Consider the following 25,902-nt stretch of genomic DNA (forward strand, 5'->3'; position numbering starts at 1 on the left):
ACGTTTTACAAGTCCACCATCCATTTTGAGCCCGCTTTTGTATAAGGACTTAGGTTAAGAATGTGTTTTTCCTTTGCCTGTGGATGTCCAGTTGCTTCAGCACCATCGGATGAAAAGACTGTCTCTTCCTCCATTGCTTTTGCATCTTTGTCAAAAATCAGTTGAGCATATTTGTGTTGGTCTGTTTCTGGGTTCTCTATTCTGTTCCATTGATTTGTGTGTCTGTTCCTCTAGTTGTCTTTCCATATAAATTTTAGAATAATCTGTCTATGTCTACTAAAAATCTTACTGGGATTTTGATAGAGGCTGCATTAAACTGGTATTATCAATTTGTGGAAAATGAGTATCTTTACTAGGTTGAGTCTTCCAGTCCAAGAACATTATATTTATTTAGATCTTTGATTTCTTTCATAGGTTCAAAGTTTTCAACATACAAATCTTGTACATATTTTGTTCATTTTATAACTGAGTATTTTATTTTTTAAGGGACTATAAATGGTATTTTATATTTAATTTTTCCATGTGTTCATTGTTTGTATATAGAGATACAATCGATTTTTGTATATTTATCTTGTATCCTGAGACCTTGATGACTCCGTTTGTTAGTTCTAAGAGATTTTTTTATAGATTTCTTGGGATTTTCTACATAGACCATCATCTTATCTGCACATGGAAACAATTTTATTTCTTCCTCTCTGACCTGTATGCCCTTTATTTCCTTTTCTCGACTTATTCCACTGGCTAGAACTTTTAGCACTGCATTGAATAAGAGTGGTGAACGTGGACATCCTTGCCTTGTCTCTAATTTTAGGGGGAAAGCATTCAGTCTTTTGCCATTAAGTATAATGTTAGTTGTAGATTTTTGGTAGATTTTAAAAAATCAAGTTGAGGAAGTTTCTCTCAATTTCTGTTTTTCTGAGAGTTTTTTAATCATGAATGAGTATTGAATTTTTATCATGCTTTTTCTGCATTGATTGATATGCTCATGTGATTTTTCTTCGTTAGCTTATTAATATGGTAGATTACATTGATTTTAGAATATTAAACCAGGCTGGCACCCCTGGAATGAACCCTACTTGGTCATGGTGTATAATTCTTTTTATATATTGCTGAATTCTATTTGCTAATAGTTTTATTTTTTTTCTGTACTGTCTTTGTCTCGTTAGGGTAACACTAGCTTCATAAAAATTGATGAGAAGTGTTCTTTCCTATTCTGTAGTCTGGAAGAGATTTTATAGAATTAGTGTTGATTCTTCCTTAAAATTTTGTTAGAATTCTGCAGTGAAACAGTCTGGGCCTGGAGATTTCTTTTTTGGGAGTTTTTAAAATATGAATTCAATTTCTTTAATAATTATAAAGCTTTTCAAATGATCTATTACATATTGGGAGTTGTGGTAGTTTGTGTTTTTTGAGGAACTGGCCCATTTTGACTAAGTTTTTATATTTATGCAGAATTGTTGGTAGTATTTTCTTATTATCCTTTTGATGTCTGCAAGGTCTGCAATGACGTCCTCTTCTTCATTCCTGATATTGGCAGTGGTGTCATCTCTCCTTTTTACTTCTTCAGTTTTGCTAGAGGTTTGTCAATTTTATTAATCTTTTCAAAGAACCAGCTCATTTCATTGATTTTTCTGTACTGTTTTTATTTTATTTTATTTTCTATTCATTGATTTCTGTTCTTTATTATTTCCTTCCTTCTACTTGCTTTGGGTTTATTTTGCTCCTCTTTTTCTTCTTTCTTGAGGTGAGACCTTATATTGTGGATTTGAAACTTTTCCTCTTTTCTGTTGTGTGCATCTAGTGTGGTAAATTTCCCTCTTGGCACTGCTTTAGCTGTGTCCCACAGATCTGGATATGTTGTATTTTCATTGTCATTCAGTTCAATGTATTTTTTTATTTCCTTTGAAAGTTTCTCTTTGAATGATGGATTATTCAGAAAAATAAAATTCAAAATAGTGGAATTCAAAATTAATATGCAACAATCATTTAAGACAAATAAGTGAAAGATCAAATGCATAGTAATAAACATAACAAAAATGTATATAATCTATATGAGAAAACTTTAAAATGTAATTGAAAGATTCCAAAGAAAATTTGAATGAATTAAAAAGTATGTCACATTCTTAGAGAGATTCAAAATCATAAATATGTCAATTCTCTCTAAGTTCATTTACAATTTTAATATGATTCCAAAAAATTATCATCCAATTTTTTAAAAAGAATTAGAGAATATGACTCTGGAGTTCATATGGGGGAAAAAAGCAAGAATAAACAGGAAAATTCTTAAAAACAAAATCAATTATAAAACTACAGTAATCAAAATGGTATGGTACTAGCACATGAAGAGATAAATACGTGAGTGGAAGAGAAAATCAAGAAATAGACTCAAACACATAAAGGAATTTAGTTTGTGTTGAAGGTGGCATTTCAAACCAGAGGGTAAAAGGTGAATTCTTCAATAAATGGTGTTGGGAAAGTCATCGTATGTATTTATAAAGTTATATCCCTCCCTCCCATGATTTCAGAATAAGTTCCAGATGGATAAAAGACTGAAGTATAAAAAATTAAACCGAAAAATGCTAAAGAAAACTTGGGAACATTTAAAAACAATCTTGAAAGAAGAAGGCCTAAGTATGACACAAAACATAGTGATAAAAGAAAAGATCCATTCAAACTGTAAAAAAAAACAAACAATTTTTTGCATGGCAAAACGACATAAGTAAAGTCAGGATGATAATAATGATCTGGACAATTTGCAGCTCGTCTTATAAATACAGAGGTAATTTTCCTAATAAATAAAGAGTTCCTTCAAACTGATAATAATAAACCAACTACCCAGTAGAGAAATGGGCAAAGAATAGGAACAATTGAAAAGAAAAATGCTCACCCTTGCTCATAATAAGGGAACAAAAGAGACACCAATTTCTGTGCCTTAGATTGTCAAAGATCAAAAAACCAGTAACATAGCATGTGGGAGAAGGAGTGGGAAACAGAACTCTTATATATTGCTGGTGGAAGTGTAATTGTCACTACCTTCTTGGAGAGCAGTTCAGCCATTCCCTTTGACCCAGAAATTCTGCATCCAAGAATTTATCCTAAAAATAGTCTTGCAAATGTGAGAAATCACATTTATCCAAAGATACGTATTGCAGCAATGTTCCATTTTCAGTGATTACAAACATCCTAGATGTCTACCAGTAAAGGACTGACTAAATAATCATGATATGTTCACACAAAGGAACACTGTGCAGCTGCTAAAAGGAGTAAGGCAGATTTATATGAAGTAATACAGAAAGATAGCTAAGATATTTGTTAACTGAAAAAAGCAAGGTAGGGGGAAAATACGTACACTATGCTATACTTTTTAAATATACGTGTATATGTCTATGTGTACATAGACAGTCTCTGGAAGGACACACAACAGACTGGTAACTGGCTGGCCAGGGGAGGGCTGAGTTGAGCTGGGAAGCTGCGGGACAAGGTTGGGAGGGAAATTTACTTATATATACTTTTCCTGTATATTTTTTTGTAACTTTTCAGTTTCATATCATGTGAAGGGATTACCTATTCAGAAAACAAATAGAATAATTTTTTAAGTGTTTAAGAACCTCAAGAGAGAAATAGAAACAGAAACAGAATGAGTGTTTGTTCCCTGAGCAAAGACTAGGTAGCCAGGGGGAGGAGGCACATGACCCAGGAGTCAGGAGAAGTTTGATTTTGTCCTCCTTCAGAAATCTGCACTTATAGAGTCATAGAATTCCAAGGTGAGAAAGTGTGAGAGAATCCCCAGACCCGCTTTTATTCTGTGGCAGAGGGAAGGACAATCTGAGAAGCAGCGTTTGCTGAGGAGAAGTCTGTGCTACTCCCCAGGCAGACGTTAAGATCTGAACGCCAAGAGAGAGCAGTCTGGGAGCTGGCGAGCAACCCCAGACACTCCTTCCTGTCATCAGTCAGTTGGACAGGCTTTGTCTTCCTCTTGTCCCTGGAGAGCACCTTCCATTGCCCACTATGCCCCCTCCAGCCAGGCCTCATTCAGAGGAACCCAGCAGGTGTCTGCTGCCTGGGTGCCGCGCTCTGCCTTCTGGAATCTGGAGGCAGTGCCGGGGACGCTCAGCAACCTGGCCACGGTCCCCACCACGTGCCTGAGAGCCGCTCTTCTTGCAGTCTGCAAGATATCAGCTGTCTTTTTTGATCCCTGTTCTTCCCCAGAGCGTCAGGTGTCCTTCCTGGAATCCTCCTGTCCCTGGGTCAGGTGGAGAGTCTATACCCTGGGTTCAAAGTCTCACTTCTCATTTAACCCTGAAGTCCTATGAGTGATGATAAAAGCATTGGTGGTGGCTATAATCTCACTCATCTCTAAGGGTACTCTGTCTGTCTGTCTTTATGTCTGTCCATCTGTCTTCAAATCATAGCTCTCATTGAATCCTCACAGCAACCCCATAGGGCAGATCTGATCCCCAATTATCAATTGACAGCAAAATATTTGTACAAAGATTTGTTTTCTAAGTGTTTTCCCATACATTATCTCATTGTAGCCCTCCAATACCCTCATATAGGCAAGGAAAGTTTTATTAACCCAGATTTAAAAATGAGGATATTACAGAGACAATTGTGAAGTAGTGGGCCTTTGGGATAAGAACATGTGGGTTTGACCTGACTCAATGGATTCTTTACACCTATTTCCTCTAGTGTAAAGTTGGGATAATAATATCTGTATCCTCTGTCGTTATACTGGATTGTTAGGATTAAATGACTTGGGTTCAAAAGAGTTTCAAGAATTAGCATTCTAATGATTTCTTGTTTCTCAACCTGTTCTGTCATTTAAACTTTATTTTTATTTTGAAACTGTTTTACAAAAGAGGAGAGAATAATATAATGAACCTGATGTATCCATCACTCTCTTCGACAATTATCAATACAAGGCCAATCTTGTCTCAGCTGTACTACGCCTGCCCACTCCTCCTTCTTTTACCTTGTTGACCAGTTTTCAAAATAATTAAGTATTTCCCTAACATCCTCGAAATGCGTTATTTGGGGTTTTAAAAAATATTCTTAGGGATTCATAGATTTTACATATTTATGTTTCAATCTCTTGCAGTTATGATCCTTTTCGATGCTCAGCTTGGCCATGGAAGCCTTACTCTGGTTGGCTTCTGAGTCCTTTTGACGTGACACCAGTAGTCTTTGACACTTGGTTTGCTTTTTTGGTGTGATGAGATGTACTAGGCTCATCTTGTACGTTTGCTGCATCAGACATTTCTCCAAGGAAGCCTGATTCCTTTGGGCGGGATGGTATTTAGAGTTTGTAATCTGATTGCTAGGGGTGCTCATGCTACCAGGATGATCCTCGTTTCTAGGCCTTACAGTGAACAGAGCTAGGAAGTGTGTGCGCATGAATGTGTGTGGGTGCGTGCATGGGTGTGGTGTGTGCGTGCGTGTTTGTGCATGTGTGCACGCACATGTGTGTATGATCAAACATGTGGGGTTCACACTGATACTCCCAGTGCACAATCAGGACTACAGAATTTGTACCTGATCTCATCAATCTTATATTTGTATCTCCTTTCAACAAGAAGCTCTTCTTTCTCAGCAACATCAATATTATTACTCATTTGATTTATCCCATGATACACATACAAAAGTCTCAGAATAACAACAACAACAACAACAATAATACTGGAGTACCATCAATATGATTATTGAAAACAGTTTAGGATTTGGGGGTGAGGGGCAGTTCTTTTTATCCTTAAAATAGATCCTTCTTAGGATCTACAGTCAAATCACTGTGTTTTAATTTCTGTGTGTAGTTATACCAACCGACTGGACACATAGACTCACTTATTGCATTTTATTTTTATGTTAGAAGTTCCTTTTTTAAATATTAATTATATTTTATAATTATGTCAGATATTTACACGTTCCAAAGCAAATCCACAAAACAAGGTCTGTTTTGAGTCCAGCGTATGTCCCTGTCCCCTCCACCTCATTCCTCCCCCTCCCTATAGGTCTTTTAAAATTTATTTTGTGCTTTATCTCTTATTGTCTTTTTAAAAATATAAGCAAATACATATATATCTTTGCATTCCTCCCTCTTTCTTAAATAAGCGGTGGCATATTAAACACACTTTTTCCTATCATGTTTTTTTCACTTAACAGTAGTTTTGGAGATCACAACATAGGCGTATAGGATATATTCCAAGTAGATTCCTAGAACTGGGATTGCAGGGTCAAAGAATAAATGCATACTTGTTTTGATAGGTATTGCTACATTACCCCCTACAAAGGTGGATTTTACAATTTTCTGCAGACACTTTTTTTTTTTTTAGTGAGGAAGATTGTCCCTGAGCTAGCATCTGTGCCAGTCTTCCTCTATTTTGTATGTGGGACGCCAGCACAGCATGGCTTGATGAGTGGTGTATAGATCTGTGCCCGGGATCCAAACCTGCGAACTCCAGGCCACTGAAGCGGAGCACGTGAACTTAACCACTATGCCACTGGGCTAGCCCCTGCAGACACGTTTTAATATTAAAGCAAATGATTAAATGAGATATGTTATCTGTACTGAGAAAAGTTCAATGATTGCCCAAAAGGACTGGACCTGGGACTTGAGCCTCTAAAATGTTAGCTAATGGCCCAGTGGCCTGACCACTCTACTGCACCTTCTTCCCATTTCACAGATGAAGAAGCTGAGACACGTGTAGGGAAGTGATCCACCCTCAATGACATAACAAGCTAGAAGTTACAGTCCACATCCCCTAACCCTAAGGTTAGATCTCCTTTCAATGTGTCATAGATTTGTTTATTGTGAACTCGGTTTGATTAGCTGTAGATGGGGAAGAAAAACAGAATAGTTCTCCTAAGTAAGTTAGGAAAATTAATGAGATAATTATGGGTAATTCTCCCTCTCTTGGATGTAGGCGAGATTCTTTGAGATACAGTTTAAGTCCTTCAGGTGAATAGGGAATCGGCGATTAGATAATGGTGTCAGGGCACTAATGATGATCTGATGTATGAGACAGCCGATCCCCTCCAACGGCTAACATGCCTAGGCATCTTGCAGAATCTGAACAAAGATGCCGTTATGCTATGCAAAACTTTCCAAAGGAGTGTGGGCAAAGATATAATTTCGCCAGTGAATGAACAAGCTGCAAACCACAAAGCCTCCTCTTTTTCTTTCCTAGAGTGACCCTCGGTTTTTTGTGCTTGCTTTGAGACAGGTTGATCAACTTATGTGCAGTTTGGGATACTGGAGTTTTCCTTCCCATTGCAGCCTGGAAGGGAGCCTCCTCTGGTGTTGCAGGGAGGAGGCTGAATGAAGCAGAGACGGTGAGTGGGGCTTGGGCCTGGGGCACAGGTCTCGGGGGAGGGGGTGGGGGAATTCTTGCCTCCTGCCCCTGCTCTTTGATGAGAGAGAGTCTTTGCCTGGTCCCTGAAATCTCCTGAGAGGACATCTCCTTCCTCCTCCCCGGAGTCGGCCACGGAGCCAGACGTCAAGGCTCTCCTTTGCAGGGAGGCTGGCACTGGGGAAGCGTTTGCTCCTTCTTCTCCGTCAGATGCCGTCAGCTGGCGTTAGCCTTCCATTGTCCCGGTGTCCACCTTAATTGAAAGATTGGGAAACAGCTTTTTTTATGACCCACATCCCTTCTTAGCCTGGCCTCCACAACCTGGGAGCCTCCTGAGTGACAGCTCTGGCATATGGGGGACAGTCCGAGAACCCCTCCTCTGGGCAGGGCATTGGGCCCTGGCAGATGGACAGCTGTCCAGGGCACAGTAAGCAGCCGAGGCTGACATCGCTGAAGCCACACACTGTGTCCAAGGTCTGCGTAGTTCCATTCTGGGTTAGAATTGCCTGCTGTTCCCAGCAACTCCTGTGTTAGTCTCAGGCCGGGGTGGACAGGGGAAGACATGCGAGAAGTGAGGGCTACAGTTTTAACTGAGGAGTAATTGTTGATAAATCACAAGCCAGCAGCCTGGAGGCTGCAGGGCTGGGGGCCTCTGACCTGGAGGCCTGAACAGAAAGGTTTCCTTATTCTTGAGTCTGGGCGTCTCTGCCTCAGTTATCTCTCTCACTCCAGCTCCCTTTCCAGATGTGTTCTGCTGTCCCAGAAAGAGTTGGAGATGAGTCTGGGGGGACGCAGGGAGGGTTGAAAGGTAGGAGCAGAGCGTGCTGATGACATGGATTTGGGGTCTGTACCGAGTCCAGCTCTACTTGCTTTGTGACCTTAGGAAGATTTCTAACCGCTCCGGGCCTGAGTTTCCTGGTTACAGTGGGGGTAATAGTGAACATCTTGTTGTAAAGATTAAACCTACACAGAGCCCTGCCCAGTGCCTGGCAGTGAGTATGTCTTAGGTAATGGACATTGTTATTTCTCATATCTTATCAACAGTGGCTCAGATGTGATTGTTCTATGCAGGTAGTTTCTGTGTGGACCCTTTTAGGGCTACAACTTGCCTTAGAACAGTGTCAGGTTTCAGGGACCAGCTGGGAAATCCATCTGACCACAGGGCCTTTTCACCCGATCGTTGTTACTAACCACTGAACTTGATCGTGTTGACCAACAGTGGGGGGGACACCATTCTGTCGGTTTACTGTATTGGGAGGACTCTGATTATGTACTATACCAGGTGATTATAATGGGCATGTAAATATGTGTAAAACAGCATGAGAACAGGTCCCCAGGTTTGTGCCAGGATCGGGAGTTAGTCCAGCTTTGTGTCGCTATGCCGCCTCTCTTGGCACTTTTTCTTGTGCCCTCCCTACTTTCTACCCCTATACCTCCATACCCCCTCCACAGTCCTCCCTGGGCGCAAACACTCTGGCTGCCCTAACCAGATCCCCGCCTAAGGAACCTGGGGCCCCTCCCTTCTCTGATGGTAGCAGCATCGCTGCCCAGCGGCACATCGGGCTGGCAGCTGGTCACACCCTGCCGCATCCGCCTCACGCAGAGCACACCTGTTCTAGCTTGCACCTCTGTACGCTTCCCATCTATTCAAGCAGCCCCTACTCTTGGTTCAGAGTTTTATTTTTATAGTGTGTCCATTTACATTAATTGTGTCGTTTGACATTCACAACAGTTTTGTGATGTGAGCAAGGCTGGTGTCATCCTTCCCATTTGATTGATGAATAAACTGAGGCTCAAGAAGTTATTTCTTCAAGGTCCACAAAACTAATTAGCAACAGAGCCCACACTAGAATTTAGATGCCCTGAATTGTGGGGAGTTTTTCTGGCCATGACACCACATTGCCTCCTGCAGTCTGAGGCACCCACACATCATGAGGGGTCAAAGGGTCACAGGACTTTCAGACATACAGAGAAACCTTAAAAAAAAGAAAAAAGTACAGAGAACTCACACAAGCAGGGAGATGTGGCTGTTGAGGGAAATAAGTTCCAGAGGAGGGGAGCTGATCCAGGTTTCTTTAGGGGGTGATCACCAGCATCATCACCATCATCATCAAAATTTGAGTACTCCCCACGCACCAGGCACCGTGCGCTGTTCTCGAAGTGCATTTCCCATTTAATCCTCCTCACAACAACCCGATGAACTTGGGCCCCTTATTACCCACGTTTTACTGGAGCTCAGAGCTCCACATCTAAGAGTGGGCCAGCACCTGACTTCAGATCCCCGCCGTCTGCCCTGGGACCTGCACGGGTGACCGTTTGGTTTGGGGCTGCAGTGTGTTTTCAGGGTGGCTTGTTGGAGTCTCACTGGAAACACTGCATAGCTGTTTCTGAGGGAGCCTCCGGCCAGGTTCAGGTAGGAATCTGATGTTGTCTCTCCATTTCAGAAGCCTCAAAGGAGTGAGTCTTCCGTTTCTCTGTCCTCCTTCCCTTTGGCTCATCTCCTTTTGTTCCGAGGCCACTGCCATCTGGAGCTGCCCCAGGCATCTGCTCTCGGCTGACGCCTCCCTCCCTACTCCTCCCCCCACCAGCCCCAGCGTGAGGCACCTTCCCACTCAGGCTGATCTCGCCCCTCCCTCCTCTCCGTCACCCCCAGTGCTTCAGCTCCTGGTCCTCACCAGGCACTCAAAGCAGACGCCTGCCCTCAGACGCAGGGCAGAGAAACCGCCCAGCTTCCCGGGGCTTCAGCTTTCCAAATGGATCCGTCTGGTTAATTGCACTCACACTCCTAAGTCCCTCTGCCTGTGCGTGAGAAGCTGGGCCCTCTCTCCAGAAACATTACAAAAGGCCGCCACGGACAACAGACAGCGTGGCTCAGGACACACAGCAGTGGGTTGACTGGAGAAGGGCCCTGCCCCCCAACCCAGGACAGACTCCAGGCCCTTGAGGCAGCACCCATGCTTAGCCACCCTCTCCTGTGGGCGCTGAGACCTGCAGCGCTAGGTGCGGGGACGGGGTGGCAGCAGGGAAAGCTATTCCCCTTAATAGCTTGTGCTGTCTACCTTGTTAATGCTGAAGTGATGCAGTCGTTTCTACCCCCTTCTCTGCCTTTCCTGCTGGCCCACTAAACCTGCCTTGTTACCAGAGGCTGGGCTGTTGGGTTTGAGACAGCATGTCACCCTCTGAATTCTTGTTTCTACTAGGAGGACCACAGGCTGTGGCAAAGGGAGGCCCTCCTACATGCTGGTGTACGCACTTACTCAGGGCACGAGACACAACGCTTTCCTGTGCACTGCTGGAGCCAACAGTGTCTTTGGTGTGAGCATCACAGCTGCCAGCACTGTGCAGCAGACATCTAGACAAATGGTGCATCTATCTTATAATGCAGGAAACCACCCTTCCCTGTCTGTTCCACCTCCACTCCTCCAGGCTCCTATATTTTCACATCTCCTGCAGCCTGTGGAAGCCTGCCGGGATGGCAGTTGGAGCCAGACTGATGTCTGTATTGGATATAAATGCAGAGGGCGGGAGGGAGGGAGGGAGGAACAGATGCTGTTGCCTCCTGCTGGCTTAGTCCTTTCCTCCCTGTGTCCTCTGATCACGTCAGACAGGAATTTTAAAAATGCAACTGGGGATGTGCTATCCTTGGAATATCAGCAGCTAAGCCAATATTGACAGTAGGATGGAAGTCGCCTCAGAAGAACTGACATGGCTCCCTCTGCGGGGCTAACTCCAGCCAAGTGCAGTTGAGGTCGTAGCTCATGGGGCATTGGTGGAAGGAGCTGTCGTGAATAAGGGGGGCATTCTCCAGGAGTCTGAAGTGCTTTGGTTAAGGAGACCATGGCAGAGGCAGGAGAGGAGGAGCCCAGAGCAGCTCTGGCTGGTCTGAGATCTTGCAGGAGCCTTCCCATCTCTCTGGTCCAAGGTAGACAGCGCCTGTGCAGATAACCATACGTTGGCTCTAAGAATGAATAATAACTCCTTGGCCACAGAGCTAATGTATGGTTATTTGCACAGGCATTGTGTATTTTGTAGATCTACAAAGTGGATTTATAGGTTCAAAAACCCAGCTTGTCCAAAGCCATGTGGCAAAACAGTACACCAGCTGTAACTTGGGGGAAAGGAGCAAGGACCAATGGTGTTTCAATGCCAGGTTTGTGCCAGGCCTTGGATGAGATGCTATATATATACTTTAGCTCCTTAACTCATTTTAAATGAATTAAATTAAATCATTTAATTAATAATTGTCACAACCGCCTTGTAATAATAAGTGTATTTATCCCACTCTTAAAGACAAGAAAACTGAGGCTCTGAGAGAAAGTAAACTAATTGCCGAAGGCCGAGCAGCAGGTAAATGGCCGAGGTGTCCGTGCCCTTTCCTCGAGCCGGGGGATCATATGTGACTTCCTCATGAAGCTGCATCTCTGAATCCATGTTGGGTGTGCTTCCCTGGTCTGCGTGATTTCCTAGCTGGCTCATTGTTCAGCTCTGTGGATAAAGCCCAGCCCTGCTTTGCGTTGAGTTGGCGCTCGCTTCTGTGAAGGGTGTGCAGGGAAAAGGTGGAAGATACTGCCCTCGCCCTGAAGAAGCTCCTAGTCTGGTTAAGGGGCTGACGGTCATCTTTCTTTCACCCACCCATCTTTTTTTCCTGCATGAGCTCAGCCCATTGTTTTCAAGTGGCTTTAGAACCTGGGTCTGTTGAAACCAGGCTTGGAATCCCACCAGTAGAGGGTGGTGTAAGCAGTTTAACACTAGTGACGTCGTGAGCAGATGAGTGCAGATGGTAGGTCCTCAGATGGACAGTGGCCTGAACTCCAAATGGACACCCCACTCAGGGAGCCTTGGGAACCCATCGGTCAGTGCCTGGGTGAAGAAGCTGGGTTTTGAAAGAAAGATGACTGGGGGTTTGCACAGCCACCGCCCTTGAGAAGAGCTGCCGAGAGAGCTTGAGGCCTCGGGCTACTCTTTCTGCTATGTCCCCTTCGTACAGCGTTTTGCAGTTTACTACAGAGGTAGGGACTAGACAGTTTGTGACTTGCTCAAAGTGCCATAAAAGAACTTAGCCCTAGGTCTTTTTTTTTAAATCAATATTCAATGTATTAAAGTTATAAACCCCAAAACCTAATTCTTCCTTAAACTTTTAATTTCAACCAACAAATTTTACAATTCTCTTCATAAATCTTGTAAATTTTAACAATCACTTGCTTGATCCCATTAATAAATTTAGTTAATTAAATTCCTTGGAACATTTTAAACTGCATTTATAAATTTAATCATTCACTTTCCTTTTTGAAGCATCACAATTTTCTAACAGTCTTCCAAGTCCTTATACAATTCTTTTTTCTCATTAATTTTTGTGTGTGTCTGTGAGGAAGATCTGCCCTGAGCTAACATCCATCCAATCCTCCTCTTTTTTGCTGAGGAAGACCGGCCCTGGGCTAACACCCGTGCCCATCTTCCTCCACTTTATATGGGACGCCGCCACAGCATGGCTTGACAAGTGGTGCATTGGTGCGCGCCCGGGATCTGAACCCCAGCCCGCCAGCAGCGGAGCGTGCGCACTTAACCACTATGCCATGGGGCCGGCCCCTCTCATTAATATTTTAAATAACAGCTTCATTGAGATATAATTCACATACGATACAATTCACCTATTTAAAGTATACAACTCAGTGTTTTTTAGTATATTAACAGAGTTAGGCACCCATCCCCACAATTAATTTTAGAACATTTTCATTACCTCCCCCACCACCCCAGAAAAACACCATACCCATTAGCGTCTTTCCATTTCCCCCTACCCTGGTCTTCTTCTAGCCCTAGGCAACCATTAATCTACTTTCTACCTCTATAGGTTTGCCTATTCTGGACATGTTATATTAATGGAATCATACAATCTGTGGTCTTTTGTGTCTGGCTTCTTTCACTTAGCATGGTGTTGTCAAGGTTCCTCCATGTGGTAGCATGTATGAGTACTTCATTTCTTTTTATGGCTAAATAATATTCCATCATATAGATATACCACATTTTATTTATCCATTCATCTGTTGATGGACATTTGGGTTGTTTCCACTTTTTGGCTGTTATCAGTTATGCTGCTATGAACGTTCATGTACAAGTTTTCATATAGACAAATGTTTTCACGTCTCTTTGGTATATACCCAGGAGTGGAATTGCTGGGTCATGTGGTAATTCTGTGTTTCACCTTTTGAGGAACCTGAGGTCTTTTCATACTAAATCTAAGCCTTCCTTGCTGGCCTTCTACCATCAGTCTCCATCTTCTCTCTCACCCTGGTCCCTCCTTCTTACCCCTACCAAATCTTGGGCTCCACCCTAGGAGACCTGTCACATAGATTACGATCACTTGCCCCTCCAGCCTTCCTCTGAGCCCTGGGGAGACAGCTGCTGCTACCCCGGGTGTCTTCTTCCGCCTCTAGGAGAGGGTGCGGAGTTTCACAGCTCTCTCTCTCCAGCTGTGAAGCAAGGTGTGTCTCTGATTGCTGTGAAGCTTTCTCCCTGAGGGTAGAGGACAGGGAGCCCAGTCCAGTGAGAAGCTAGGAGCTAAGTTCTTGAGTTGTAGAGAGGTGGGGCCTCCTCTCCTGCTTCCAGAAGGTGGCAGAATTCCTCCCAGGGGAAGGGGGTGCATATTGTTCCCTGCTCTTCCTCCCAGGCGTCTTTCCTCTTGTCAGTTTGGTTTCACTGATGGCTCCAAGGCCGAGGTTATATACCCTACATGTTAACTTCTGTTTCTTTTACAATCTGCTTTACCTGCTAATCTCTATAAGGAAGGAGACTGGTCAGAGCTCAGTTAACCATGAGCAGGGCCAGTGAGTGGAGCCTGGATAATGGAAATGCACAGATATCCACAAACCTTATTTAAGCCAGCCCCTGCACAGCGTGTTAGATCCGCTGATCCACAGCCACACTGACTACATTTCAGGGTCTTTTCCATTCCATGTATATTTCCTAATCCTGCCCTTCGGAGGACGAACAAATAAGCAATAATAATAATGAGAAAATGCACAGCCCCAAAGAGCCTTAGAAAGCTGGCTGGATGGTAGCACCAGCGATGTCCTTCCCAGTGTGCCCAGGAACTACCGGCCTGTGTGGTGAGCTGTCAGCGGGGCGGGCCTGTGCACCAGGCCGCCTGTGTACTTTGGGCTCCCTTGCTATGCCAGGCTAAAATGTGCTGGGCTCCAGCTGGCGTGGGGTCAAAGAGATGGGGTGATGCAGCAACCCTACTTCGTCCACATATCAGGCTGTATGTACTAGGATGTTCACTGCAACGTTGTAATGGGGAGAGAATAAATAAAAGCAACCTAAAGGTCCACTATAAGCAGATGGCTAAAAGATTTGTGATAGGCCCACACAATGCAGTTCAGAAAAAGAACACAGCGGGTCTCCGTGTCCGAGCTCCATGGCTTAGTGACCCAACCAGCTGTGCCATGACAGCGAGATGCATGCACTTGCCACCCTAGAAGTGGCTGCACTTTCTTGATGGGTGCAGCCTTCTTGTGGGGCACCAGCCCGCCCGGTGGCTCATGACGCCAGGCTGTCCCCTAAGTGCTTTGCGCCCCTAGAGAGCCTGGTATGAACACTAGATGGTCATGGTGGTCACCTTGAGGGAAAGGTCTCTTCCCCTTTCTTCTTTCCCATCCCCTCCCTCCCTCACCCGCAATTTCATAAATAGCCGAGTGGCTCAGGTTTCAACCTATAGATTAGTTCTGGGTGTTGAGCAGAAAACAGCTGTTTTCAGCCAAATCCCTAATCCTAAACCCAGGTGTCCCCCTCCACCCGCTCCCCAGGCAGGAATCAGGGCCACCTGATACTGTTGTTCTCCCACCACCGACTCCTGCTGAGACCCTGTGGCCTCTGTGAACTCAGCTGAGACAGGGAGAGGAGGGGCCAGGCCCGCTGGTGCCCCGCCGCCATCCGCACGCAGATGACTATCAGTGGTTAACACACAGCCCTCACTCCTCCCAGATCTCTCCCCCTGACAATGAAAGGGAGCCAAGCATGAAACCCCGCCACAGAGCAGATGGAGACCACCTCCCTCCAGCCCTGAGAAGGGAGGAGGGGGATGGGGGGAGTTGATTCCCATATACAAGGTTTCCTTGGCTATTGGAAAATCCTAGAAGACGACCGGTTGGACCCCACATGGGCGAGGAAGCTGGGCTCTCCTGGGCGTGGGGAGAGGCAGGATCTAGAAGCAGGCTGGTGAGTGCTTTCTTAGGCTGTCAAGTCCTCATGCCCCAGAGAGTTTGGTGCAATTCCAGCCCTTCAAGGGGAAGTGGGAGGACTGTGTGGGCAGACGGACTTTCTTAAAGATGCTGAGACATGCGGTCATTCCGTGGGGGCTGAAGTGGGAGATGTGGCGAGATGTGATTCTTTGGCGGGGCTCTCTGAAGAGGAGGCCAGGGAGCCCCTCCCTGCTGCCTCCCCTTCTACTCTTCTTCCAGAGATCCTGCTATCTTTCTCTTCCTTGCTGGGCGCTCTGTCTCTTGGGGGCAGGCTGATGATCATCAATAGGGAGCATTTCGAGTTTCCTGGGAAACCCACCCCCTGGCCTTCAGATGCCTGTGAGTGGAGGGAGGGGAGCAGGCTGGGGTCACCATCTGTTGCATCATTCCTTCCTTGGTGTGAGAGAGACAGAAGGGAGGTGGCAGTGGGAATCAGAGGGGAGATGGGGAGGAGGGTCCTCCATAGTGCTGAGGGCAATCCCTCTGCTGAATGTAGATTTCAGAACCCAGGGCAGCTAAGCTGAAGCCCTCGGGATGAGGGGGTGGGGAGGCTGGAAACGGAGGTGATGGCAGTTCTGGGGCTAGTGCCTGGACCACTGAATCCCTAAATTCTGGGAGTCTGTCTGTGGGGTAGAGAAAAGAGCATGGCCCTGACTTGAGGTCAGACAAAGCTCTGAAAGGGAATGGAGGGACGGTTTCAGAAAAAAAGGAGATGAGTGTGTCTGCTGAGCAGGGACAGGGTCTACTTCAGAGGCTGCCGATAGATATTATTATTAGGTTATTACTATTTATTACTCAGGCTTATACTGTAACAGTAGTTTTATCATATATGATATTAACCAAGGCTGTATAATATATTATCTAATTCATTGATGGCATAAATATCTTTCAGTAATAGGAAGTATCTGATAAGATGGCTGTTTACTCATCCTACAGATATTTATTGTGCTGTCTCACTGCAGAGGGAGACAAGACAGACTCTGAGCTCAAGAAGTTTAGAGTGCGATGCAGGAGACAGACGCTGGGACGATAACCCCGCAGGCAGGAGGAGGTGACCGCTGGAGCAGAGCAGGGTGGTGTGCTGGGGAGCACATGGGAACTGCAGCCTGCTCTCAGTGGGAGAGAGGGTCCACGTCCCGGAGGCTCGCCTTGTGGGGCCTTGGCGAAGAAGGGAACTTGGGCTATAGAGAAGGAAGGGGTTAGCATTTCCCGCCTAAGCAGGGCGGGAGCCAAGACGTCCAAAGGGGCAGAAAGCGCCTGGCCTGTCTGGGGGTGGCGCGAGGCCGCCTGCACTGGAGATACACCTGTGCAGCCGCTGCAGGAGAAGAGGCTGCCCGGCCGGAGCTTCGTCACAGGCCTTGAGTGCTCCACAGGGAGGGTGGATTTTGTCTCGCAGGCCAGCTCCTCAACTACTTTTCCTGCCAAGACAAATATGATAGAGGGTGGCCACAGGCAGGACACACGCTGGCTCTTTATTCTTCAAGAAAGAAAATGGAAAGTGAATGAGAATGTGATTATTATAGTGGTAACCCGAGCCACTCGGTTTATATGTATGTATAAATAATTTGCAACTGTTATTGGTTTGTACTGGTAGCAAATTACTTGAGAAATACCTTACTTCCCAGTCGTGGGTTCCAGCGAAGAGGGCCTGCGCGCCTGTCTGCGTGGAGCCCTCTAGCCGGAGTGAGATGCATCTGAGCGGTTCAGATCTCCAACGCATGGCCCTTCCCACTCCTTGTTTTGGTGTCTCCATTTCTTCTTTTGTTTCGGCTCCTTTCTCTGGTTTCTGCACAGGTTGCTTCTGGGCATCTCTAGTAATAAGCCCTGTTGTGTTTTCTTTCTTTTTTTTTTTTTTTTTTTGTGAGGAAGATCAGCCCTGAGCTAACATCCATGCCAATCCTCCTCTTTTTGCTGAGGAAGACTGGCCCTGAGCTAACATCCATGCCGATCTTCCTCCACTTTATGTGGGACGCCGCCACAGCATGGCTTGACAAGCAGTGTGTCGGTGCGTGCCTGGGATCCGAACCCAGGCCGCCAGCAGTGAGCACACGCACTTAACCGCTGCACCATGGGGCAGGCCCTGTGTTTGTTTTTTTTTTAATCTAGTGCACAGTGGCTGATTTGTGCTTTGGCTCTGTTGGGCTTTTATTATCTCTCTGTTCCCGCAGCATCTATAGCAGTGATGTGTGAGTGTATGCCTTGGTTGATTCTTGTGATACTGTCCTGGTTATTTCATTAGTTTATTCTGAGCGCTGACCTGTGGGTGTGTCCCTGGGCATTAATTCAGGCACACAGCCGAGGAGTACCGGCAGGACGGTTTTGTTCATGGCTCTGAGGCATTGCAAACTGAACACATTCAGTCCCGAGCTCATGATCTCCCTGCGCCCCAACCACTACCAGATTTATTTCCCTCTCTGTACTTTTGATGCCAGTTATTAGCATCATCCTAATCCAGTTTCCCAACCTAGAAACCTTGATGCCATCCTTCTTCTCACCACTACTACCAGCAGGTCATCATGTCCCATTGATTATAACTCTCATGTCTCGGGGAGGCCATCGTCTGTTGCACACACTTTCTCTCACACCCTGCACAGGGGCACCTCTGGAATCTGAAATCAGGGAGAAAGCAAGTGGAGTGACAGGAAGAGGAGGCGTGGTCTGAGAAACCTCACTCCCAGGGCAGGAGGATGCTGTAGGGCAGAGAGTGGCCTGCGGCTAAGCCCCAGACCAGCCACTCTATGGGCAGAATGCTGGACAGATCACAGGCCCTCTCTTGAACTTAGGTGTACCCGATATTCAGAGAAAACCTGATGGCCTTGCGTGTGGTGGCATCACCTGAGCCCATCAGGAGGGAATGCAGTAAGAACAGTAAAAGCAACTCACGTGTGCGTGGTGCTTCGCGTTCCCGTGCATTGCCCACTTGATTCTCACAGCAGCCAGTTGAAGCAGGCACAGCAGGAATATTTATTTCCATTCCTGAGATTTAAAAAACAGACTTGGCAAACAAGTAATTTACAAAAAATAGTGGCAAGATTGAGACCTATACTTGAATCTTCCATTCCATAAATATTCCCCGCCAGGGACCATGCCAGGCACGGGGGACTCAAGAATGAGCAGCGCGTGGTCTAAGCCTCAAGAGTTCCACAAAGAGGGGAGGACGTTTAAGCCAGTGGTGAGCAAACTACAGCCCTTGGGCCACTTCCAGCCCACCGCCTGTTTTTGTAAATAAAGTTTTATTGGAACATAGCCACGCCCATTTATCACTTACTGTCTATTGCTGCTCTCACACTACAATGGTGAAGTTCAGTAGTTGTGACAGAGACTGTCTGTCTCACAAAGCCTAAAGTATTTACTATCCAGACCTTTACAGAAAGGTCTCAACCCTTAATTTCGACATATGGTTTTTCCAGTGTGCTGAGTGCCCCAGGTTCAGAGGCAGGTTTAAGAGAGAGTGGAGATGGACTCTCTCAGCTCTGCTGGGGGTGGAGGTGCGGGGCACAGAGGGAGCACAGGGGATTCTTCGCTGAGCGGAAGATGTCTGAGCAGCGGGGTCGTGAAGACTGAGTGGGAATTAACCACTTGACAAGGAGGGAAGGCCTTTCCAGACACAGAGGGTGGTGCCTGTAAAGTATGGAGGTTGTAGATGGTGTGGCATGTTTAGAAATGGCACATCCTTCAGTTCGGAAGCATTTAGGGTTTGGGTGGGGTTGGAGTGGCCTGCAGACGCCTGATCTCCAGGAGCCTCATATGCTACACTGGGGAGTTTGGCTCTGATCTTACAGATTGGTGGGGTGCTAGTGAAGAGTTTCAGCAGAGCACTGACATATCAGATGGAGGTTTAGAAAATTCACTGTAATAGCAACATGGAGAATGGACTGGAAGGAGACCAGTTGGGAGGTTGTTGCAGTAGTCCACGAGACATGGTGTATATCAAAGGGAAGATGGGTGGGAACGTGGAGAAGGGAGGGGAATGGGAGATACTGGGGAGGAGACAGTGCAGGCGCCTTGGTGCCTGGGTGTGAGATGTGAAAAGAGGTGGGATTAAGGGTGATTCCCAGGTGTCTGGCCTGGATGACTTGGGTGGATACCACCAACAAAGACGGGGAATACAGATGGAGGGACAGGACCCCAATAGAGACACTGAGAACATCAGGCAGAAGAAGAGGATCCAGCAGTGTCACCAATGCTGCCATGGGTGTTGGGAGGGCCAGAGAGACGAGGAGGCCCCAGAGTGGTGGTTCAGAGGCCAAGGAGGAAAGAACGTTAGGAGGGATGGATGGAGTGGTTAACAATTACTCATGCCTCCAAGAGGTCTGGCAAGATGAAGAGTGAGGACACTGGATTTGGCCATCAGGAGGCCACTGGGAGGTCTGGAGAGGAGAATTCCAGGGTGTGGTTGGATGAGGGTGAATGAGAACTAAATAAGTAAAGGCAGAAGCCATAGACCACTCTTTAAAAAACAAAAACACACAAAAAAAACTTTGATAAGAAGAGATGGAGGTTAGGGCCAGCCCGGTGGTGTAGTGGTTAAGTTCGGCACACTCCACTTAGGCGGCCCAGGGGTTGCGGGTTCAGATCCCAGGTGCAGACCTACAGCACTCATCAAGCCCATGCTGTGGCAGCATCCCACATGCAAAATAGAGGAAGATTGGTACAGATGTTAGCTCAAGGCCACTCTTCCTCACCAAAAAGAAAAAAAAGGAAAAACCATGTATAACAATTACACCTCAACAATTACAACTAATAAAGCTGTTAAAAAATAAAATTTAAAAAAAATGTGTTCAAAAAAGAGAGAGATGGAGGGAAAAAAAATCAGGTATCTATAGGGACGCTGTGGGATACAAAGAATAATCTTTTGGTTTTGTTATGAGAGAAAGTTGGAGATATTTCTCTGCTGAGGCAGGGAGCCAGTTGAGAAAAGTTTGGAAATTGAGGAGAGAGCAGATAGTCCATGGTGGAGGCCCCTGCAGAGGGCTGGGGCTGCGCCCAGACAGGCCGGCAGGAGTGGGGAGGGACACTTTTTTCTATACAGAAAATGAAGGCAGTGGGAAGCCTATGTGTTCAGCCAACATTCTAGGGACATTTTGGGTTCTGGTAGCATTGTCAGTTACAAGTGATAGAAAACTCAACTCTAACTGGCTTAAAAATTAAAGAGAATTGTTTTTTATTGAGGTAACATTGGTTTATAACATTATATAAATTTCAGGTGTACATCACTCTATTTCAACTTCTGTATACGCTATATCATGTTCACCACCAAAGTCTAGTTTCCATCTGTTGCTGTACACACGTCCCCCTTTACTAAAGGGAATTTTCAGTGTAAACATGTATGTAATTTAAAAACCCACAGGTAGGGCTTGCTCCAGGAAATGCTCTGTCAGTAACTCAAACAGTGACACGAAAGATCACTCTCCACCTTCTGCAGGGTTGAATTATCCCCATGTGACACGTGGAGACCCCCTGCTCCCACCCACCTGAAGCTCCATCCTCTCCCTTATGGGGGTTCCTCCCTGGGTCTCTCTCAGAAGAGAAGGGAAACTTGTCTTTCCCAGAGGTCTCAGCAGAAGTCTCCCTGAAGTGCACTGCCTCTTGCTGGATTAGGCGTCCGTCCCCTAATCAGTCAGTGGTGAGAGGGCTGGGAGTGCTATTGGCTTACACGAACCGCAGCCGGACCCTGGAATTGGGGTAGGATCACTCTGAGAAAGGGGTAGAGATGAATTCTCAAAAAAAAAAAATACCGATACTCTTATGGACCGAATTGTATTCCCCCGCCCCCCAAAATCGCTGTGTTGAAGCTCTAACCTGAGATGTGACTGCATCTGGAAATAGGGCCTTTAAAGAAGTAATTAGGGTTAAATGAGGATGGGTCCCTAATCCGATATGCCTGGTGTCCTTTTAAGAAGAGGAAGAGGCACCAGTGATGCGTGTGTACCAAGGAAAGGCCCTGTGAGGACACAGCAAGAAGGCGGACGTTTGCAAGTCAAGGAGAGAGAGGCTGTGGAAAAAACCACCCTGCTGACACCTTGATGGTGGGCTGCCAGCCTCCAGAACTGTGAGAGGTGATTCTCCAGTCTGTGGTATTCTGTAATGGCAGCACCAGCAGACTCAACAGGTACAGTGGATGGGAGGAGGGTAGCAAGGAAGTTGGATAAACATCCAGGAAATGCCCACTAGGTTCTCTGGATGCTTGACATCGTGCAAGTTGAATAGGACACTATCCCCAGCCTCAAGGAACTCATCGTGTAGTAGGGGAGATGACAGTCTACACCAAGACCTAGCACTCGTTACAGTGAGTTGTCCCAGAACTGTCTGAGAGCACAGAGGATGAGGACCTAATCCAGCCTTGGTGAGAAGAGGTGGTGCAGGGAAACCAAGGAAGGCTTCCCAGAGGAGGTGTCACCCACCCTGAGCCTGGAAGATAACAAAGAGTTGGGTGAGAGAGCAGAAAAGGCAGACTAGGAAAAGAGAGTGATTTAGATAAATTAGTGTGGAAATAAACAAAGCCCACCCAAATGAGAACAAGCGGAGGCTACTTATTCAGAGCTGCTGTAGCAAGGCCTCAGCCACCATCACTTGCATTTGGCAGAGACTCAAAGGCAGAGAGGGGAGAGGACAAGCTCTGTAGTGAAAAAAGAAGGCTGCCGGTGTGCTGGGTCTGCCGTGGGCAGCAGAGGTGGGCTGCCTGGGCTGTGTCCTTGATTTGGGGAGCTCTCTCCTCTCCCTGCCCGGTCTTGAGTTGGAAGTGCTGGTGGTGGAATAGGGAAGCTGTGGTCGCTGACCAGGTCTTGACCGTCCTGGGCCGATTGCGACAGAGGTCGTGGGTCAGGCTTCTGTTGTCATACGTGGTCTGGCCACCGTCTGTGTAGTCTTCCCTCAGCGGGTGGGTGAGAGAGGACCATTCATGGAACTAGAAATAATTCAGGGTGACAGAGGGCGAGGAGGGGATGGGGAAAGACGAGAGGAGCAGGGGGGCAAGGGCCTGACCGGGGAGGGCTCTTGAAGCGCGTTTCAGGAGAGACGTGAAGGGTGCAAAGGGCTGTGGTGGGAATGGGAGGGGAGGTTGACTAGGGGCATCGGGGGTTAGGAAGCAGTCCCGAGAAGCCACCGAGCCTGGAGAGCACCCCAGGCCTCAGCGTGGGAAACCCAGGGTCTCCCAAGTCCAGTCCTGCGGCCCCGCCCGGTGTGTTCCTCCTCACACCCGGCCTTGCTGTTGCCCCCGCACATTGTTCCTCTGGGTGCAGGCTTTCTGTATTTGCAAAGTCAGGCTTTTGCACAGGGTTTTCGGTTCTTTGTTTTACTAATAGAATCCTTTCTTCAGATAAAACCTTGTGCAGAACCCCAATGTAAAACAGACTGTGAAGCAGCTCTGGTAAGAGTAGGGTGGAGGCCTGAGTCCCACCTGCTCCCCCCTACCCAAGCGCCCCTTGGAGAAGGCCCCTGAGGCATGTCCAAAGAACCACCGGGCTCCTCTGGACCCAATGAGAAAACCCAGCACTAAGAGATTCTTAAATCTTTCAGCTCTCTCCTCATCTCCCTGAATAGTGTATGTGTAACCCCGGCAGACCATGAGGCCGGCTACACTGGGTGATTTCATGGAAACGGTGGTGAAGATTCTGGGTTTGGAACAGAGGGGCTGGCCTTGCCTGAAGCCTCCTAACTGGTCTCCTGCTTCCACTGTCGCCTCTCTACATTCCGCCCTCCACAGAGCAGCCAGAGCGGTCTTTACAAACAAATCTCATCAGGCACTCCACCACTTAGAACCCTGCAATAGCTTCCTGACATGCTTAGAATATCATTTAAACTCCTTACTTTGACCTTCAAAGCCCTCCGTGAGTGTGCCTTTGACTCTGTCTCTGACCATGACTTGTGCCATTCTTCCTCACGTGCCCTCCAAGCTCCAGCCACACTAGCTTCTTTCAGTTCCTTGCATGGACGCATCTGCTTCCTGCCGCAGGACCTTTGCACAAGTAGTTCTCCCTACCTGGGATGTTTTTCTGACCCATCTTTACAAGGTAGCTCCTTCTTGCCATTTAGATCTTGGTCAACGTCACCTTCTCACAAAAGCCTTCCTTGACCATTCACTTCCCTTTATCACATTGCTGTATTGTGATGTTCTTTTTTTTTTTTTAATAAACTTTGTATTTTAAAGCACTGTTAGATTCACTGCAAAATTGAGTGGAAGGTACAGAGATTTCCCATATCCCCCCTGCCCCAAAACATAGCCTCCCTCATTATCAGCATCCCCCACCAAGGTGATACATTTGTTACGACTGATGAACCTACACTGACGCGTGGTAATCACTCAAAGTTCATAGTTTACATTAGGATTCAGTCTTGGTGGTGTACAGTCTGTGGGTTTGGACAAATGTATGATGACATGTACCCATCATTATAATACCATACAGAGGGTTTTCAGTGCCCTAAATATCCTCTGTGCTCTATCTCTTCATGCCTCCCTCCCCCGAGCCCCTGGCAACCACTGATTTTTCACGGTCTCCATAGTGTTGCTGTTTCCAAAATGCCATATAGTTGGAATCATACAGTATGTTGCCTTTTCAGATGGGCTTCTGTCACTCAGTAATATGCATTTAAGGTTCCTCCATGTGTTTTCATGGCTTGATAGCTTGTTTCTTTTCAGTGCTGGGTAATAATCCATTGTCTGGACTGTACACAGTTGAAACTGTTTATGTACCCATTCACCTGCTGAAGGACATCTTGGTGGCCTCCAAGTACTGGCAGTTGTGAATAAGGCTGCGATAAACACCTGTGTGCAGGTTGGGTTGTGTGCACGTAGTGCCACCTGACTTTTTTGTTCAACCTTTATGTCCTGTGTTCCCTGCTGGAACATGAGCTCCATAAAAGCAGAGAAACCTTCTGTCTTGTCCCCATGTATATTCTCTGGATCAGTGCTTGCTGCCAGGTCTGTTAAGTGAATGAATGGCTCACTGACTTCCGTCCAAAAGTCCAAGGCAGGTTCTGTCCCGGGGACACAGAGCTGCCAGCTGAGCCATGTCTCAGCCCCCCAGTCTTTTCTCCCCCATCACTTCCGCTGTGATGTGACCACCGGCGCAGCCTGCCCAGAATGGGGCTGCGGGAATGTGGGGAGCTCCCGACGGCAACAGCTTGCGGGAGCTGTGGGCCTCTTGTCCGTCCTTCTGCCAGGGACAGGTTGTGGAATCAACACCAGGGGCTCCCCAGTCTGGGCAAAGAAAGCAAACCAGCACCCAGAAAAAAGGAAAAATGGGAAAGCAGGCTGTGATTGTGGCTGGATAATTTCCTTGTGATTACCACTTGCCGCTGTTGCTGGTCGTGTCTCATAGGCAGCCAGAGTGCTTTCTTCATCCCCACGAGCTTCGCACCCTCTTGGGGGTGGCAGCAAACGTTTATGGAGCTCCTACCCCCTGGTCCGTCTTTGCTGAGGGCTTTATAGGAATTGTGTGTTGCCACCACAGCAGCCTCTGAACAGGTGCTGTTACTATCAAAGCTGTGAAGGTTCAGTACTTGCCCGTGGTACCACCTCATAAGTGGGGGGCGGCTTCAGACCCAGGCATCTTCCTGCACAGCCAGTGCTTTTGAACCTGACCATGAGGCTGTCATGTCCAGCGGTGCCCACCAGTGGCTGATCATCACCCAACTCACACACGCTTTCCCAGGCCCCATCTCAGACATTTTGAATCCGAATCTCCCACAAGGCTTGCACATTTAAAGGCCTTGAGTGCAGGGGAATTGCCTAGGTGTATAAAGCACCCCCATGTAAGATAACAGAGGTTCTAAGGGCATTCAAATTAAAAAAAAAAATTGGGGGGGGGGGCGCCGGCCCTGTGGCTTAGCGGTTAAGCGTGCACGCTCTGCTGCCGGCGGCCTGGGTTCGGATCCCGGGCGTGCACCGACGCACCGCTTCTCCGGCCATGCTGAGGCTGCGTCCCACATACAGCAACTAGAAGGATGTGCAACTAGGACATACAACCATCTACTGGGGCTTTGGGGGAAAAAAAAAGGAGGAGGATTGGCAATAGATGTTAGCTCAGGGCCGGTCTTCCTCAGCAAAAAAGAGGAGGATTGGCATGGATGTTAGCTCAGGGCTGATCTTCCTCACAAAAAAAAAAATAGAAAAAATTTTTTTTTAGTCTGCAGGCCTGATTTGGCCCCTGCCTAGAAGTCTGAGGGTCCAGGGATCTGTGTATTTAAATGGTGCCCAGGTGATTCCAATGAGCATCCAGTTCCCTTCCCGCGTGGGCACACTGTCAGCAAAGCGCCTGACCAAATGGCGTTTGGAGTCTTTAGGAACAGTGACCTCTCTACTTCACATGGCAGAAGATTTCATG

At 46.8% G+C, this 25,902-nt stretch overlaps 1 protein-coding gene across 6 annotated transcripts in view; it reads left to right on the forward strand.

Moving 5' to 3' along the window:
* NFASC (neurofascin) overlaps nucleotides 1-25,902 on the forward strand; it is a 181,040-nt gene that overhangs the window by 76,310 nt on the left and 78,828 nt on the right. For all 6 annotated transcript variants that reach the window (XM_087437031.1, XM_087437025.1, XM_087437014.1 and 3 more), the window contains exon 2: nucleotides 7,218-7,326. In XM_087437031.1, coding sequence (XP_087293157.1) covers nucleotides 7,218-7,326 — 109 coding nt within the window. The remainder of the gene's footprint in view (nucleotides 1-7,217; nucleotides 7,327-25,902) is intronic.

The sequence above is a fragment of the Ceratotherium simum genome, chromosome 2 (genome assembly GCF_057802395.1).
Source record: "Ceratotherium simum simum isolate JZ-2026a chromosome 2, ASM5780239v1, whole genome shotgun sequence".
Lineage (NCBI taxonomy): Eukaryota > Metazoa > Chordata > Mammalia > Perissodactyla > Rhinocerotidae > Ceratotherium > Ceratotherium simum.